Source organism: Balaenoptera musculus, chromosome 8 (assembly GCF_009873245.2).
Source record: "Balaenoptera musculus isolate JJ_BM4_2016_0621 chromosome 8, mBalMus1.pri.v3, whole genome shotgun sequence".
Classification (NCBI taxonomy): domain Eukaryota; kingdom Metazoa; phylum Chordata; class Mammalia; order Artiodactyla; family Balaenopteridae; genus Balaenoptera; species Balaenoptera musculus.
Window position 1 is genome coordinate 61,444,907 of NC_045792.1, and position 13,491 is coordinate 61,458,397.

General features: G+C 48.9%; 1 protein-coding gene across 24 annotated transcripts in view; it reads left to right on the plus strand.

The window, feature by feature from the left end:
• Positions 1–13,491, plus strand: part of PPFIBP2 (PPFIA binding protein 2) — a 151,545-nt gene that overhangs the window by 112,059 nt on the left and 25,995 nt on the right. For 18 of the 24 annotated variants that reach the window (XR_005020882.1, XR_005020883.1, XR_005020884.1 and 15 more), the window contains 6 exons: positions 346–528; positions 3,749–3,841; positions 8,581–8,692; positions 11,129–11,190; positions 12,281–12,356; positions 13,385–13,488. Coding sequence is in view for 17 of the 24 variants with exons in the window: in XM_036860136.1 (XP_036716031.1) it covers positions 346–528; positions 3,749–3,841; positions 8,581–8,692; positions 11,129–11,190; positions 12,281–12,356; positions 13,385–13,488 (630 nt within the window). In the remaining 7 variants the exon portion in view is untranslated. The remainder of the gene's footprint in view (positions 1–345; positions 529–3,748; positions 3,842–8,580; positions 8,693–11,128; positions 11,191–12,280; positions 12,357–13,384; positions 13,489–13,491) is intronic. The other 6 variants (XM_036860151.1, XM_036860144.1, XM_036860145.1 and 3 more) reach the window with 1 other exon arrangement.

Genomic DNA, 13,491 nt, shown 5'->3' on the forward strand with positions numbered 1-13,491 from the left:
GTCCCCTGTGCACGGGTGTTGGCATGTTTGGGGAGGGCGTTGGCGAGTGTAGAAGGGATGCGTCCGTATGTGATCCCATCTCCGCTCTTGCTAGACTCTGCGCCTCAGACGCTGACATGCAAGGACGGCCCCAGTATGGCACGAAGGCCATACTGCAGACAGGCCCACGGATGGGGCAGGTCAGGGAAATGCCACGTCTTTTGGCTCCTGTGAAGAGAGCGTATGGTCACGGATAGCGACCGCCATGTGCCGCCTTCCATCCTTCTGTTCCCTCCTAAGGAGTTCCATGTCTGAGCCCTGACTGACCCTGAGTGCTTTTCTTCTCCTCTCTCTCCCTTCCTGCAGTCGGTTCTGAATGTGATCAGTGAGCTGCAGGAGCAGATGTGTAGGCTGCAGCTGGACATCCACAGGCAGATTCAAGAGCGCCTCTCACTCAGTAGGGACCACCCTGAGGAGGTGGCAGCCGGCGACGGTGCGGCCCGGCCCCAGCCCTGCGGCCAGGAGTGTGCCCGTTGGGAGGGGTCACCTGTAGGAACCACACTTAAGTATATCGGAGCATGCGTGTGTGGGGCATCTCACTGGCGGAGGGGCTGGGGCTTCTCCTACCCAGAACAGCGTGCGCTGGCTTAACGTGGATCCGTGGTCACCTCTGGGCAGAGCTTGGGACTCGCTCCCCTCGGGATGTGAGCTGAGCTCCGTGACCCTCACCGAGCAGGGTCTGACCCGGCGAGGCCAACCCTCTGACCGGTGGCGGTACTCATCTCCCTCAGGGCTGGGAATGAGGTGTGTCAGGTGCCCTGAGTGACGGGGCATTGGTGTAAAAGCAAGCTTCGGGTCCCCTTCCCAGGTGCGACTCAGACACTGATTCTCCCTCCTGGGCTGGGAGATTAAATGAAGTTTCAGCTCACATCATTTTTTTTTTTTTTAATTTAAGAAAAAAATAGCATCATAAAATAATCCTCTCAAGTTTATTTTTAAAGAGGTTTATCCCCAGGGAGAAAATAGAACACAAGTGTCCATATGCTGTGACAACTGTCATCATCTGAATTTCCGGGAAAAGTTCTCCCGTGTAATCACATTCGAGGGATTTCATGACCTGTGGGCCCTATGGGGTGTATCTGACTGGGATTCTGGACTTGGCCCCTTGCACTGGCGTCACCAGGTCCTTTGTGATGGCAGCTGCACAGAAATGAGCCTGTGCCTCCAAGGCCCGCTATCGAAGAGGACTTGGAAGCCCAAGGGAAAGTCAAGGGCCTAGTAGCCATGTCTGTAGGAAGTTGCCATGATCCGTACTCAACTATGGGACATGTTGAAAATCTCTACCCAGACTTGGGCATGAGGGGAGGGGGCCTCGGTGGGGAAAAAATTGAGAGTCAAGATGTAGGTGTAGATTTGGAAAGGGAAGCTCTGAGAGGGGTGCTGGGCATGCCCCATGGTGAGTGAGTTACCCCAGAAAGACTTGTAAAAGAAGTTATGCTGTGCACCACTGTTTATAGCCCACGATGGGCAACAAATAGCTTAGAAGGAAGAGGATGCACCAGAGAGGTCACAGGGCCTGGAAGTCATCATGCTCTGTGTCCCCACAGTGGCAGCCCCTCAGCAGTAACCTGCACACTTTCAGTTCTGCCATCAGCAGGCCTGGCGCCCCCTCAGGCAGGGCCAGAAATGTTCTCAGAAATTGATCTTGGATCTGCTACGAGTCACAACAGGCCTTCAAGTCTAATGTTGCGGATCACAGAGGCAATAATCTTAGCTTGGAAGATACGTTTCTAAAAGGGCATCAACAAATGTTCACCTCAGTTATAAGAAAATCTGAGTGAGTAGCCCTGCAAAATGCAAGTGTAGGCAATGTAACTTTCTGGTGGATTGTCTCAGGATGCAAAGGCCAGTTAAATGATGGCTTGAATTGCAAGTGTTCGTTCATTCCAGCAATAATGCATACCTAACTATGTGCCAGAGGTCAGCAAAGCTCGGGGAGTCCACAGTATAGGAGGAGGACTAGCCATCAGCAATCACACCAGTAACTGTTCAATTGCAAATGATGTAGGAGGTTATACAGATGCCACAAGAGAGTATAGCAGAGGGACCTGATGAAGTGTAGAGGTTGGAATAGCTTTGCTCATGGCGGCCTGAAGGATGGGCAGGGGTTAACCTGGCAGAAAGTTCCAGACAGAGGGAGAGGCATGTGTGAGGGCCCAAGTCAGAAAGAGGAACTAAACAGTATCCAGCATGGCTGGAGCATAACTGGGGAGAGACAGTAGTACAAGAGGCAGGCAGGGTGCTGGGTTCCGCCAGGGTGTACTGGTCGTGGGTTAAAGTTCGTGAGCTTTGAGGAGCAGGGAAGGGCCAGGATCAGATCTGTGCTTTAATTGTATTGTTCCCCTGGATGCCATGGGGGTCGATGGCTTCAAGAAGGGCAAGATGACAGAAGACCAACCAGTGGAGAGGCTGTCCAGGCTCTCAGCACTAACGGCTAGTGATGGTAGAGTTGAGATAAAAGAGAGATTCCGGTGATTTCCTTGAAGGTAGAATTTAGAAGCCTTGGGGATGAGTTACGTATGTAGGGGGGGAAGACAGAAGGAGGTGCCAAGGATGGAGCCCAGGTTTCTGGCACAGGATGGAGACGCCATTTAGTGAGACAGGGATGTCTACGAGGGGGAATTAAGAGTTACACTTGGCTCATGACAGTCGTAAGATGCCTCTGTGCCATCCATGTGGAGATGTTGTGAGAAGTTTGTTGTGTGAATCTGGAGTTCAGAAAGTCTATGGAAGTCATCACTTTTATGCTAATTTTTCTGATAGAAACCAGTCAGCAGGACCATTTGTCCATTAAAGGAACCTAGGTTTGGGATAAGGGTGCTCAGCGGTGTCTTTACTAAAGGGCTACTTTAGAAAGCAGGGGCCCTGGGGTCAGAAGATACAGCCCTGATTTCCAGCTCCACCATCGGCAAGTTGTTTAAGTGTCACTTCCCCACCCAGCAACCTTCAGAGGCTCCCTGCTATCTAAAGAATGGCGTCAGAACTCCTTATATTCTCATCCAAAAGCCTTTACAGTAAGGGCCCGCCTTATCTTCCCGGTCTGGGTTCCCACTGAATGCTGCCCATCCTCTGCTCCAGCCCAGCAGGCTGTCTGCCCTCTCCCTGGACGCCTCCTCCCTCCCTCCTTTCTTCAAGCCAACCCCTCCTCTGAACTGGAACACCCAGACCGGCCTCTGCATTTCACACTTAGCATCTGTCCTTTTAGCGTTTTGTTTCTATCCTCCTGGCTGTCACTTCCTCTGTGAAGCCTTGCAGGAACGCCGACCTCCTCCCCTGGGTTCCTCGACCCCCAGCACAGAGAGATGCCCCCTATTAGCCTGCTTCCTGCTGCTTTGTCTGCAACAAGCTGCCTCATTTCTGCATCTGTTTCTCTTGCTCCCAAATCCTACCTGTCCTTCCCCCTACACATACGTGCATGATTTGGGGAACACACATGTCAGAAAGGGGCGGGGAGAACAAGTTCTGGAAAGAAGAAAGTTTTCTCTTCCTTTTGTCTGGAACTCCCTGGCCTTTGTTTTGTGATGGGCACATAGCTTTTTCCTGAAACGAGGACCGTGTTTAAAGATCGGAGCCAGCCGCAGCGTGCAGCCTGATGCGGTCGCTCCTGCCGTGGTATCCACTGTGCATGTGCCTTACCCAGGGTTGTAGATCCCAGGAACATCCTGCTCTTTAACCAGCAGCACTCTGTCTTTCTTCCTCACCCCCCTAGGAGTTACTGCAGGAGCTCCGGCACCTCAAAATCAAGGTGGAAGAGTTGGAAAATGAACGGAACCAGTATGAATGGAAACTGAAGGCCACCAAGGTAAAAGGCGGTTCTGATGTTTACGGAGAGGCTTTGAGGCCCAGTGGGGAGGGTCTGGGGTGTGCTGTAGCTTAAGGCTGAGGAATGGGAATTGATCCCACTGTGTGTACGCGAGATGGTGCCCAGCTTGTGCGAGCAGAGAGATTTAATCCAGGAGGGCTCTTCTCCTGGGGAAAGCCCATGAGATTATGAGCTGCTGAGGTCGCCAAGTCTCCTTCCTCTCTCTGTGTCCCATGGCACCCCCAGGCTGACATTGGGCCAAGCAGGTCCTCTACCAGTGAGTGATGAGTCCTAGGGCAGATGAATGCCAACATTGTCTTGGCTGCATCATTTTAAATTTAGCAGTCCCTCTAATAATCAGTTTCTAAAAAGAGGCATGCTTTATTTTTAGCAATTCCTAAAAATATATACTTGTAATATTTTTTAACCAAATCATGTTTCTGTTGAACTGGGGAGCTTGCTGTTTAAAGGACACCCGCGATACATTCCTTCGTGAAATAAATTTTATCCCTCCATCCTTTGTTTTCTCTAATAGTTTCCTCTAATAGTTGGAATGGATTCAGCCCACACATTTATTGTTTTGGCCAGAACGTTGTATTTTAAAACGTCGAATTAGCTGTCACTTAAGCATTAGGAAATTTCACGTATACAGTTAGACTTCCATGCAGGCGGAGGAGGGACTCTCTGGGGTTGGGGGCGGGAAGCTTTAAAACCCTGAAGCAGTTTTCCTGCCTGAGGAGCTGGCCAGGCTCCCTCTGGTGGGTGGGTGCACGCCTGCCTTTCCACTGAGAGCTCTGCAGCACCAACCACAGGTGTTACCAGATGGTCCTGTAGGCATTTTCATCTTAGAGTTTTCTTAACATCTAGTTTGTACTTTCAGTTTTATTTTTTCTATAACTTTAAATGATTCTAAAAACAATAATAACCATTATAGATAATTTTAAACCACAAAAATTTAAAGGAATAAAAATCATTTGTATCCTGCCCAGGAGCTACCACTATTAATATTTCCTTCCAGGCATTTCTCTTTTTGGGGTCTCTCTCTCTCTTAGTTTTTGATGTTGATAATTTATACACAATTTTATACCATGCTATTAAAAGAAAACTCCAAACATGATGTTGATGTCTATATAATATTCTATTGCATAAACGTAAGTAATTTTCTTAACTATTTTACAGATGAGGAAACTGAGGCACAGAGTAGTTAGGCAACTTTCCCAAGATCTTACAGCTAGTCAGCTCCAGCGCTAGACAATCTGCTTGATCATCTACTGCTTTGTTCTTATCTGCGTGTCCCCTTGTGTGCACTGTGCTTCACAACCCCCAGTTCGAGGAGCACTGTTTCTCTAAAAGCTCAGAACCTTCCATCCCCATGATCCCCTCAAGCGAGTCCTGTCTTGGTGAAACCTTTGAAGCTGTACACTCCACCTTCTCTTATAAAACCAAACAACTCGTTTAAATCACCTAAGCGCTTTGCCTTGGCATGTAGACCTTTGAGATACTATGGGTTATTTAATAACCGCCACATCTGGAGACCCTCCTGTGTGCCAGAATGTGTTAAGCCCTTTGTACACATTTTCTCATTTGGTCCATAAAATAACCCAGCGAGGTCTATTGATTTATTACCCTCGTTTTCCTGGTAAGGAAACTGAGGCTCAGCGTGGCCAAGGTGAGGTTCTGATCTGGGTCTGTGTCGTTCCAAAACTCATGCTCCTTTCCCTCTGTCATCCTAATTCCCTGCAGTTGAAACCTGCCTTGTTTTTGAAAGTTCTTCCATTTTCTGTGTAAAGCTTCTCAGTCCGTCAGTGTGATTCGTCTTTCAGTGCAGCGGCGGTAGGGCAGGGTCCCTGGGTTTAATAAGGCCCAGCACCTGCAGGGAGGCAGAGCCCCAATCTCTGCCTGGCGCCAGTCTTCCTGGCTTTGTCCCAGACCTCTCGCCACACAGCTCCAGCCTCAGTGGCCATGGCAGTAGCATACTTTTCCCCATGGTCAGGTGCACAGCCTCTGGGCTGTTGTAGACTTCCCAGCTTAGGGACAGATACCTTTCTAAGCATAAGAGAGCACCTGTCATTTCTGGCCTGTTCTGTGAAAAGTGGCACATGGGAGGTTGGGCCCAGCCACTTGGTCTGTAGAGTTGTAAATAAATGACCTCACCCAGAGGCAGGCCTCAGAGAAGAAGAGCCTGGGCTCTGCCTGCATAGCATCTCGTCACTGGTGCCCACTGTGGGGCCCAAAGACAAGAATCAGGCATCCGGATTCCTAACAGAGACCAGCTCTCACCCTGTCTACAAAGAAGGGGAGAAATGCGTGTGGAAGGTGCAAGAAAAGTTAAGAGAATATCTTCCAAGAATATTCTGGCCCTTGTAGAAATGAGAGGCATTTGGATTGAGTCCCAAGGCTAATATTTTCAGAAGCCACTGTCACCATCAACCGTAAGCCCATGGCTCCAAGGCCCTGGGTTAGCTGTGCAGAGCTGCCCATGGCCGCGAGTCTCTGCAAGCCGTTTGGTACAGCTGGACCCAGCTCTCTGTCCTCTGTGGGTGGAAACCAAGCAAAGGGACAGTGCTCTGTAGGGACTTTGGGTAAGGAAACCCACCCCTTTGCCACCTCTTTGTTTTTACATGGGCCCATTTTGGGGATGTTAGGGAAGGTTTGTCCAGAACCCCTTGAGGTGGGCTCAGGGAGCCCTCTCCCCATAAGAGGAGCCCTCATCTGTGCTATTAACTCAGCAGCAGACAGCCCAGGCTGGGTGGAGCCCTGGCTTTGGAGCAGGCAGGGTTCACGTCCTGGCCTGGTCGCTGAATAGTTCTGTGACTTGGGAGTCAAATCCTTCCCTACTCCTGTTTTCTCCCCAGTGACATGCAGGGGTACTGCTTCATCCCATGGTTTCCTGTGAGGATTGAGTGAGGGTTGATGTAAGAACGCAGTGAGCACGGGGCCGATGGAGAGTAGGCTCTCAGTCCTTGTGTCCTGAAGCTGAACACAGGCCTGTTTGGTGGAAGGGCCACCAATAGGACCAGTGCTCATTTGATTACTTGACTTGTTCAAAAATGACCTCGGGATAGGACAAGCCCATACCATAACCTTGCAGAATAAAGGTGGGGCCCGATTGGGCTACCACATGGGGAGAGGGTGCCCAGAGTAGAAGCTTTTGCTGTGTGTGCCGTTGACTGGCTGGGAGTTAGTTCTCACCCCCTTTCTTAGTCTGTTTTGTTTCTTTTCTTTTTTATAGATTTTATTTTATTTTATTTTATTTTATTTTATTGATTGATTGCTGAGTTGGGTCTTCGTTGCTGCACGCGGGCTTTCTCTAGTTGCAGCAATGGGGGCCACTCTTCATTGTGGTGCACAGGCTTCTCACTGTGGTGGCTTCTCTTGCAGAGCACGGGCTCTAGGCAGACGGGCTTCAGTAGTTGTGGCTTATGGGCTCAGTAGTTGTGGTGCACGGGCTTCAGTAGTTATGGCTCGTGGGCTCCAGAGTGCAGGCTCAGTAGTTGTGGCACACGGGCTTAGTTGCTCCACAGCATGTGGGATCCTCCTGGACCAGAGATCGAACCCGTGTCCCCTACATTGGCAGGCAGACTCTTAACCACTGCACCACCAGGGAAGCCCCTCTTAGTCTGGTTTGATGCTCAGAGAACTAGCTAGTTATCCATAAGGGAAGGAATAGGATGAGAGCAGCAACAGAAGTGGCATTTATTGAGGACTTACTGTCTACTGAGCATGAGACTAAGTTGTTCATAACCCTTACCATACTTACTCCTTACTGCAGCCCCTTGTGCTAAATGCTATTTTCCTGGTTTTATAGATGAACCAAGACTCAGAAATGTTAAACCACTTACCCAACTAGGAAATGAGAGAATCCAAGTTTAACTCCAAAGCCAGTGTGCCTCTCAGGATGGGACCTACCCAGTTCTGATCTTCTAATCAGTATGGGAACACAGGGACCACCTGACTTGCTGTTACGTGTGAAATTTAATCTGCTGTACCTAGTAGAGACTTGGGAACCCCCAGTGCTGCTGCCCGTATGAATGTGTGTATGCGCCTGTGTTGTACTTATATGCTTGGTTTACAAAAGTACGTCCACTCAGCACACCTGAATACTGTATGTAATGCTTGCATGTAATTTCATTTGGGTAAAGGAGCGTAGATGTCTGAGGTTGGGCAGAGGCAGTGGCTATGCATTCAGGGTGGGAGAGTTTGAGGAAGGGAACTCTTGGCTCACTCATTGTCTACTAGTAGTGATTTGATTTCCACTGTATTTCCTGTATGGGGTGGAAAAACGAAAGATGAACGTACTTGTTACAATGGTTTACGTACATGCTACTGCAGAATACCTTGGGAGAAAGAAGACCATGTCCAGAAAGAGAATATCCATCTTTGGAGCAAGGGCAGCCCTCCCATTGAGCACGTTCCCACCTCCTCAGGCCTCTGTCTTATTTCAGCTGCAGAAGGCATGGGAGGGAAAGAGCTTGGTCAGGCAGGAGGATGCAGGAGAAAGAGCAGGTGGATGGCCAGGGCCATGGGCATGTCCACAATGGCAGGAAGACTGCGTTCATTCCGCAGAGCTCCACCTTGTGGGGAGGGCAGTGAACACCTCTAACTGCTCACCTCTGGCAGCTTTGCTCCTACCTTCTTAATGTGTCTTAGGACCCACTGGCCCTGGGCTCTGACTTGAGGTACTTTGTCATGGTCTGGTAGGCCCTCTGAGCTGGTTAGGATGGCTTTTTCTCTTCCAGGCTGAGGTAGCCCAGCTGCAAGAGCAGGTAGCCCTGAAGGATGCAGAAATTGAGCGTCTGCACAGCCAGCTCTCCCGGACCGCAGCTCTGCACAATGACCATGCAGAGAAAGGTAACTGGCCTGTGACAGCATGCAGTTTGCTCTTTGGCCCTGGGCCCTCTCTTATAAGTGGGCATGTGTGTCTCTGGGTGTTGTGTACTGCTGTGTGAGGAGGCATGCAATGTGCACGTACGTGTGTGTGTGTGTTCGTGGGTGCATGCATGGGCCTATAAAGCCCAGCTCTATTGTGGAATCATTACCATGAACCCCTCCCCTGTTTGGAGGACTCAGCTCTGAAGTCTTTTCTCAGATGCACTCTGACCATTGAAGCTCTCTGTGCAGCTACCTCTGGAGCTTTTACTCTTGCCCTTAATTGAAAGGACTTGTCTTTGTGTCATCACCAAAGAAGAGGCTTTAGCAATTCATTCAGTCATTGAATGGATCCCTGCCTGATACTCACATAAGAACCTGAGGTTACAGAAACAAATTCGTTATTTCTTATCCTTTGGATCTCAACTTAAATGTTACCTCTCAGGAAGACCTTTCCTGGCCACCCTACCTCAACTAGGTGCCCCCATTTTTCTCAAACTCAGCATTCTTGTTTTCTTTCATAGTACTTATTGTAATTGATCAGTGTTGTATTTCGTGAGGTCTTCTTGTATAGACTGTCATCCTCCTTCTGGGCAGTGACTGTGTCTCTCTTATTTGAGACCATATCCACAGAGCTTCACATGGCATTCAGCCCATGGCTGCTAAGAAATATTTACTGAATAAGTGAAAGGATGGTGAATGGTCCCTGAGGAGTTCAAGTCTTGCTGATTAAAAATAGAGGCTAAATCCTCAAATATTCTTAATGCGTATTTGACATTTACAGCTATTTGCCTTATATACAAAATGATCACACACCCTCCAGCTTCTCCTCTGGCCCTGGGGCTGCAGAGCAGTGCTGGAGGAGGTCACGTAGCCCTGTGAATTAGCCCCACTACAGAGTCGCAGCTGGGCCTCGGCACCGCTTAGCTTGGATCCCTGGCTGGGGTGGGGAAGCTGTGCAGCCCTGAAACAATGGCTTAGGCGGGAGGAGGAGGAAATTAGTGACCCATAAGCTCATCCCTCCGCCAGCCTTTCTCATTGTCTTCCCAAGCCATTGAGTGTGTCACCTACTTGCCACGGCCTAATGTGGAGGCTGGAGACCCCTGAGATACTCTAGACTGTCTGTGATGCTAAACTTGCATAGAGAGCTCCCCAGGCCCTGACTTCTGGGCCAGGCAGGCTTCCCCCTGCACTCCATGCTTCCCCACAGGCCTTGCCTTCCAGGCCCCACCCCATTCCATCGTCGGGCACCCCCTGGAGCTGATCCTTGGGGCCTTGCTCGGGTTGGGGCCTGCCCAAGGCATCAAGGTTTGCCAGTCTTCATCTGGAGCTTACTGCCCTCCCCTCCACAAACCGGGTTGCCAAGTTGATCTTTAGCCGCCCAGAGCCGAAGATAATGAGCAGCACTCCACACCTTCCTCTGAAAATGAATCCCTACAACCATTTACACAGAGTCCATAAATCCATTCTTCCTATTCTTGTCGGATGGAGCAAGCATCCCAAAAGGAGATGGGGTGACTATACATAGTTTTGTCCCCTTGTCTCCTGTATTTTTCTTACATAGACATCCCTATTCTCTGTAGTACCCAATTTGGGGACGGGTATAGGGCTTTGTTTGGAAAAACTAGCTATGTGTTAAGTCTTAGACCTCCACATATTTGGCAGAAAGACCCCCAGCTCCTTTAGGCTTTGGCCTTTGACCTGGCTCTCCAGACTAGTTTGGGAAGAATTCGAGAGAGTCACTTGGGTCCAAAGTGAGAGAAGGCAATGTGTTGTCCACCACAGACTGACAAAGATCCCTTGGCCCATAGAGAAATTCTGTAGGTTTATGATGAACTAAGATTGTTTTCCTTAACAGTAGAGTTTGTTTTAATATATCTATAGATCCAGCTAAATACTGTTAGTCACTTCCGACTGTGACCTTCTAAATTGAGCCAAGTACCTGACTCTTTTTTACATAATCATTCTTTCCCTGTCTCTGTTCAGCTATAGACTTTCTTTTTTTTCTCATTTTAAATTCTCCTCTGCTACAGTCCATGGGACAGTGTGATTCTCTCTGAAAGCAGTTAGCAGCCCAGGTACATGCCTACTCAAGTTATAAAGGATAAATGTCTGTTTCCTTGTGGGATGTCAGTTGTGAAAGATTTGGGGGTTCCTCTGTGTCACCCTTGAATAAATGGCATTTTGGTTTTTCCCCACAAATGTCTATAAAGAGAAGACAAAATAGTAGGTTCATTCGTTTAATAGTCCAACAAATATGTAATGAGACTGACTCTATGCCAGACACCATCATGGGCTCTTTAAAGAAGTTGGGAGCCACGTGTAATTTATTCCTATGGAAAGTCATAGCATCTTAGCAGGTGGGAATAGTTGTCTGCATCTACGTAAATAATTCTTCCTATACCTAAATTCTTTTAGACCAAGAAATCCAACGTCTGAAAATGGGGATGGAAACTTTGCTTGTTGCCAATGAAGACAAGGTAAGATGGCCATCAAGCGGGCCTGCCCTTTCCCTGCTGACATTCCTGGTTCTGTTTGGTCCTATTAGTCTCTGATATTTTGGACAGGGCTGTGCCCATCAGACCACTGACTCAGGAAGTGTCAGGAGACTGGCCTCTGCCTCCTAGACACGTGGCTCAGCCACCTCTTTTTGGCTTTGATGCCCGGGAGCTTTGCCTAAATACCATCTCCCAGAGGCAGAATAAAGCCATGCCTGTTCATGCAGGTGTAGGGAAAAAAATACCACTGAGGTTACGCCAATATCATAGCTGCTGCTCAGACTACTAGCAAAACTCAAGAACGGTTCACCAGTCTCCCACGTTCATGATCTGGTGATAGACCCACCGTAACTAGTGATGCATAATCATAAAATAGCCACCTCCATAACTAGAGAGTACCTATCTGGCAAAAAGATCAGCTCTAAGGATCACAAGCCTGCATTTTACAGACGAGGAAACAGACTCAAAGTGCTAATGTAGGTTTGCCCAAGGTCAGGTAACGGTCGATAGCAGAGCCAGGGTCATACCCAAGTTGATCTAACTCTGAAATCTGTGTGGCCTCCCAAGTCCCCAGCCTTTGCTGAAAGAAATGATCCTTCTGGGAATTTCCTCTGTTGTGTAAGGAATCTCAGCCTCCTACAGAGCAAGTGAGAGTTTTGAGAGAAATACGACAGCTTTATTTTAGTCTTTTTTTTTTTCTTCACGTAGCTCCAGAGGACAATACTCGGACCAGGAGGCAGACTTCAATGGCTCTTTCAGGAGGGTAGGGAGACAGTGAGTTTCCTGCTTCAGGAAATGTTTGAGCCCCTCGAAGGCTGTATCAAACAGGGATTGTTTTATGACTAGAGATTGGACTCATAGCCTTCAGGTAGAGGCAAGAGTGCTTGCAGCTGCTCAGGAGGTAGACCACTGAGAACCCAGGGCCTGGACACTGTGTTTCCCTTTGGAATATTCTACGGGTTCCACATAGCATTTCTTCTCAGTGTGCCCAGAACATAGCCAGGGCCCCCAGATGAAATCACCAGGTGCTAATGGTGTTGTTTACATAGAAATCTGTCTTGTTCTGTGACAGGACCGTCGGATAGAGGAGCTTACTGGGCTGTTAAACCAGTACCGAAGGGTGAAGGAGATCGTGATGGCGACTCAAGGTAAGAGCAAGGGGGAGCTTGCCATTTTCTCCCCCAGATATTCCATCTCTACTGTGTTAAATCCAGGGGCAGACCTGCCAGAAGAGTCCTCATCTTCATTTGGAAAAATGCTCTGCTGGAGAATGGAGCTGGTTAGACTGCCCTGGGTGGTGGGAAACTGGCAGCTGTTGCTTTCCAGAAATTGTGTCAAATGGCAGTCAGTTCAGAACTTCCAAGGACTATCCAGATCGCCAAGGAAAGACAGCCTTCAATTCGAGCCATTGGCAATCCCTACCCTTGGAAGATCTATGCACCTGCCCAGGACACCTCTTAGAGGCAATGAGTGCAGTCAAACCTGGATCCAAAGGCAGCTTAGTACCCTCGTTGGGGATCAGAGCTTGCCCACCTCCTGGAGAATCTAAAAGCTTCCCCCAGCAGACGCCAGGACACTTGGGGAGCCTTCTTTGAGTTGCTGGGTACCTGGGTTCCCACAGGAAGTCACAGGGCAGTGAGAGCTGTTTGTGTTGCCCTGAAGAATCTTCTGAATCACACTTTTAATGTCCCTTTATGTGTTTCTTTGTCCTTTTTTTTTAATAAGTTGATTTATTTATTTTTGGCTGCGTTGGGTCTTCATTGCTGCGCGTGGGCTTTCTCTAGTTGCGGCGAGTGGGGGCTACTCTTCATTGCGGTGCGCGGGCTTCTCATTGCGGTGGCTTCTCTTGTTGCGGAGCACGGGCTCTAGGCGCACGGGCTTCAGTAGTTGTGGCTCGCGGGCTCTAGAGCGCAGGCTCAGTAGTTGTGGCACACAGGCTTAGTTGCTCCGTGGCATGTGGGATCTTCCTGGAGCAGGACTTGAACCCGTGTCCCCTGCATTGGCAGGCGGATTCTTAACCACTGCACCACCAGGGAAGTCCCTCTTTGTCCTTTTTTTTTTTTTCTCTTTGTCCTTCTTAATGAAGGAGAAACAACGTTAGGATTTTGTGGTACAATTATAGGTTTCTAAACAAGTCACGTGGTGGTAATCATCTCTTCTGCATTAATGCTTCCAGGGCCTTCAGAAAGAACTCTCTCAATCAATGAGGAAGAACTGGAGGGAGGTTTCAGAAACTGGAACACTGCAAATAAAGGCCCTGAAGAACTTTTTAAACCAGAGGTA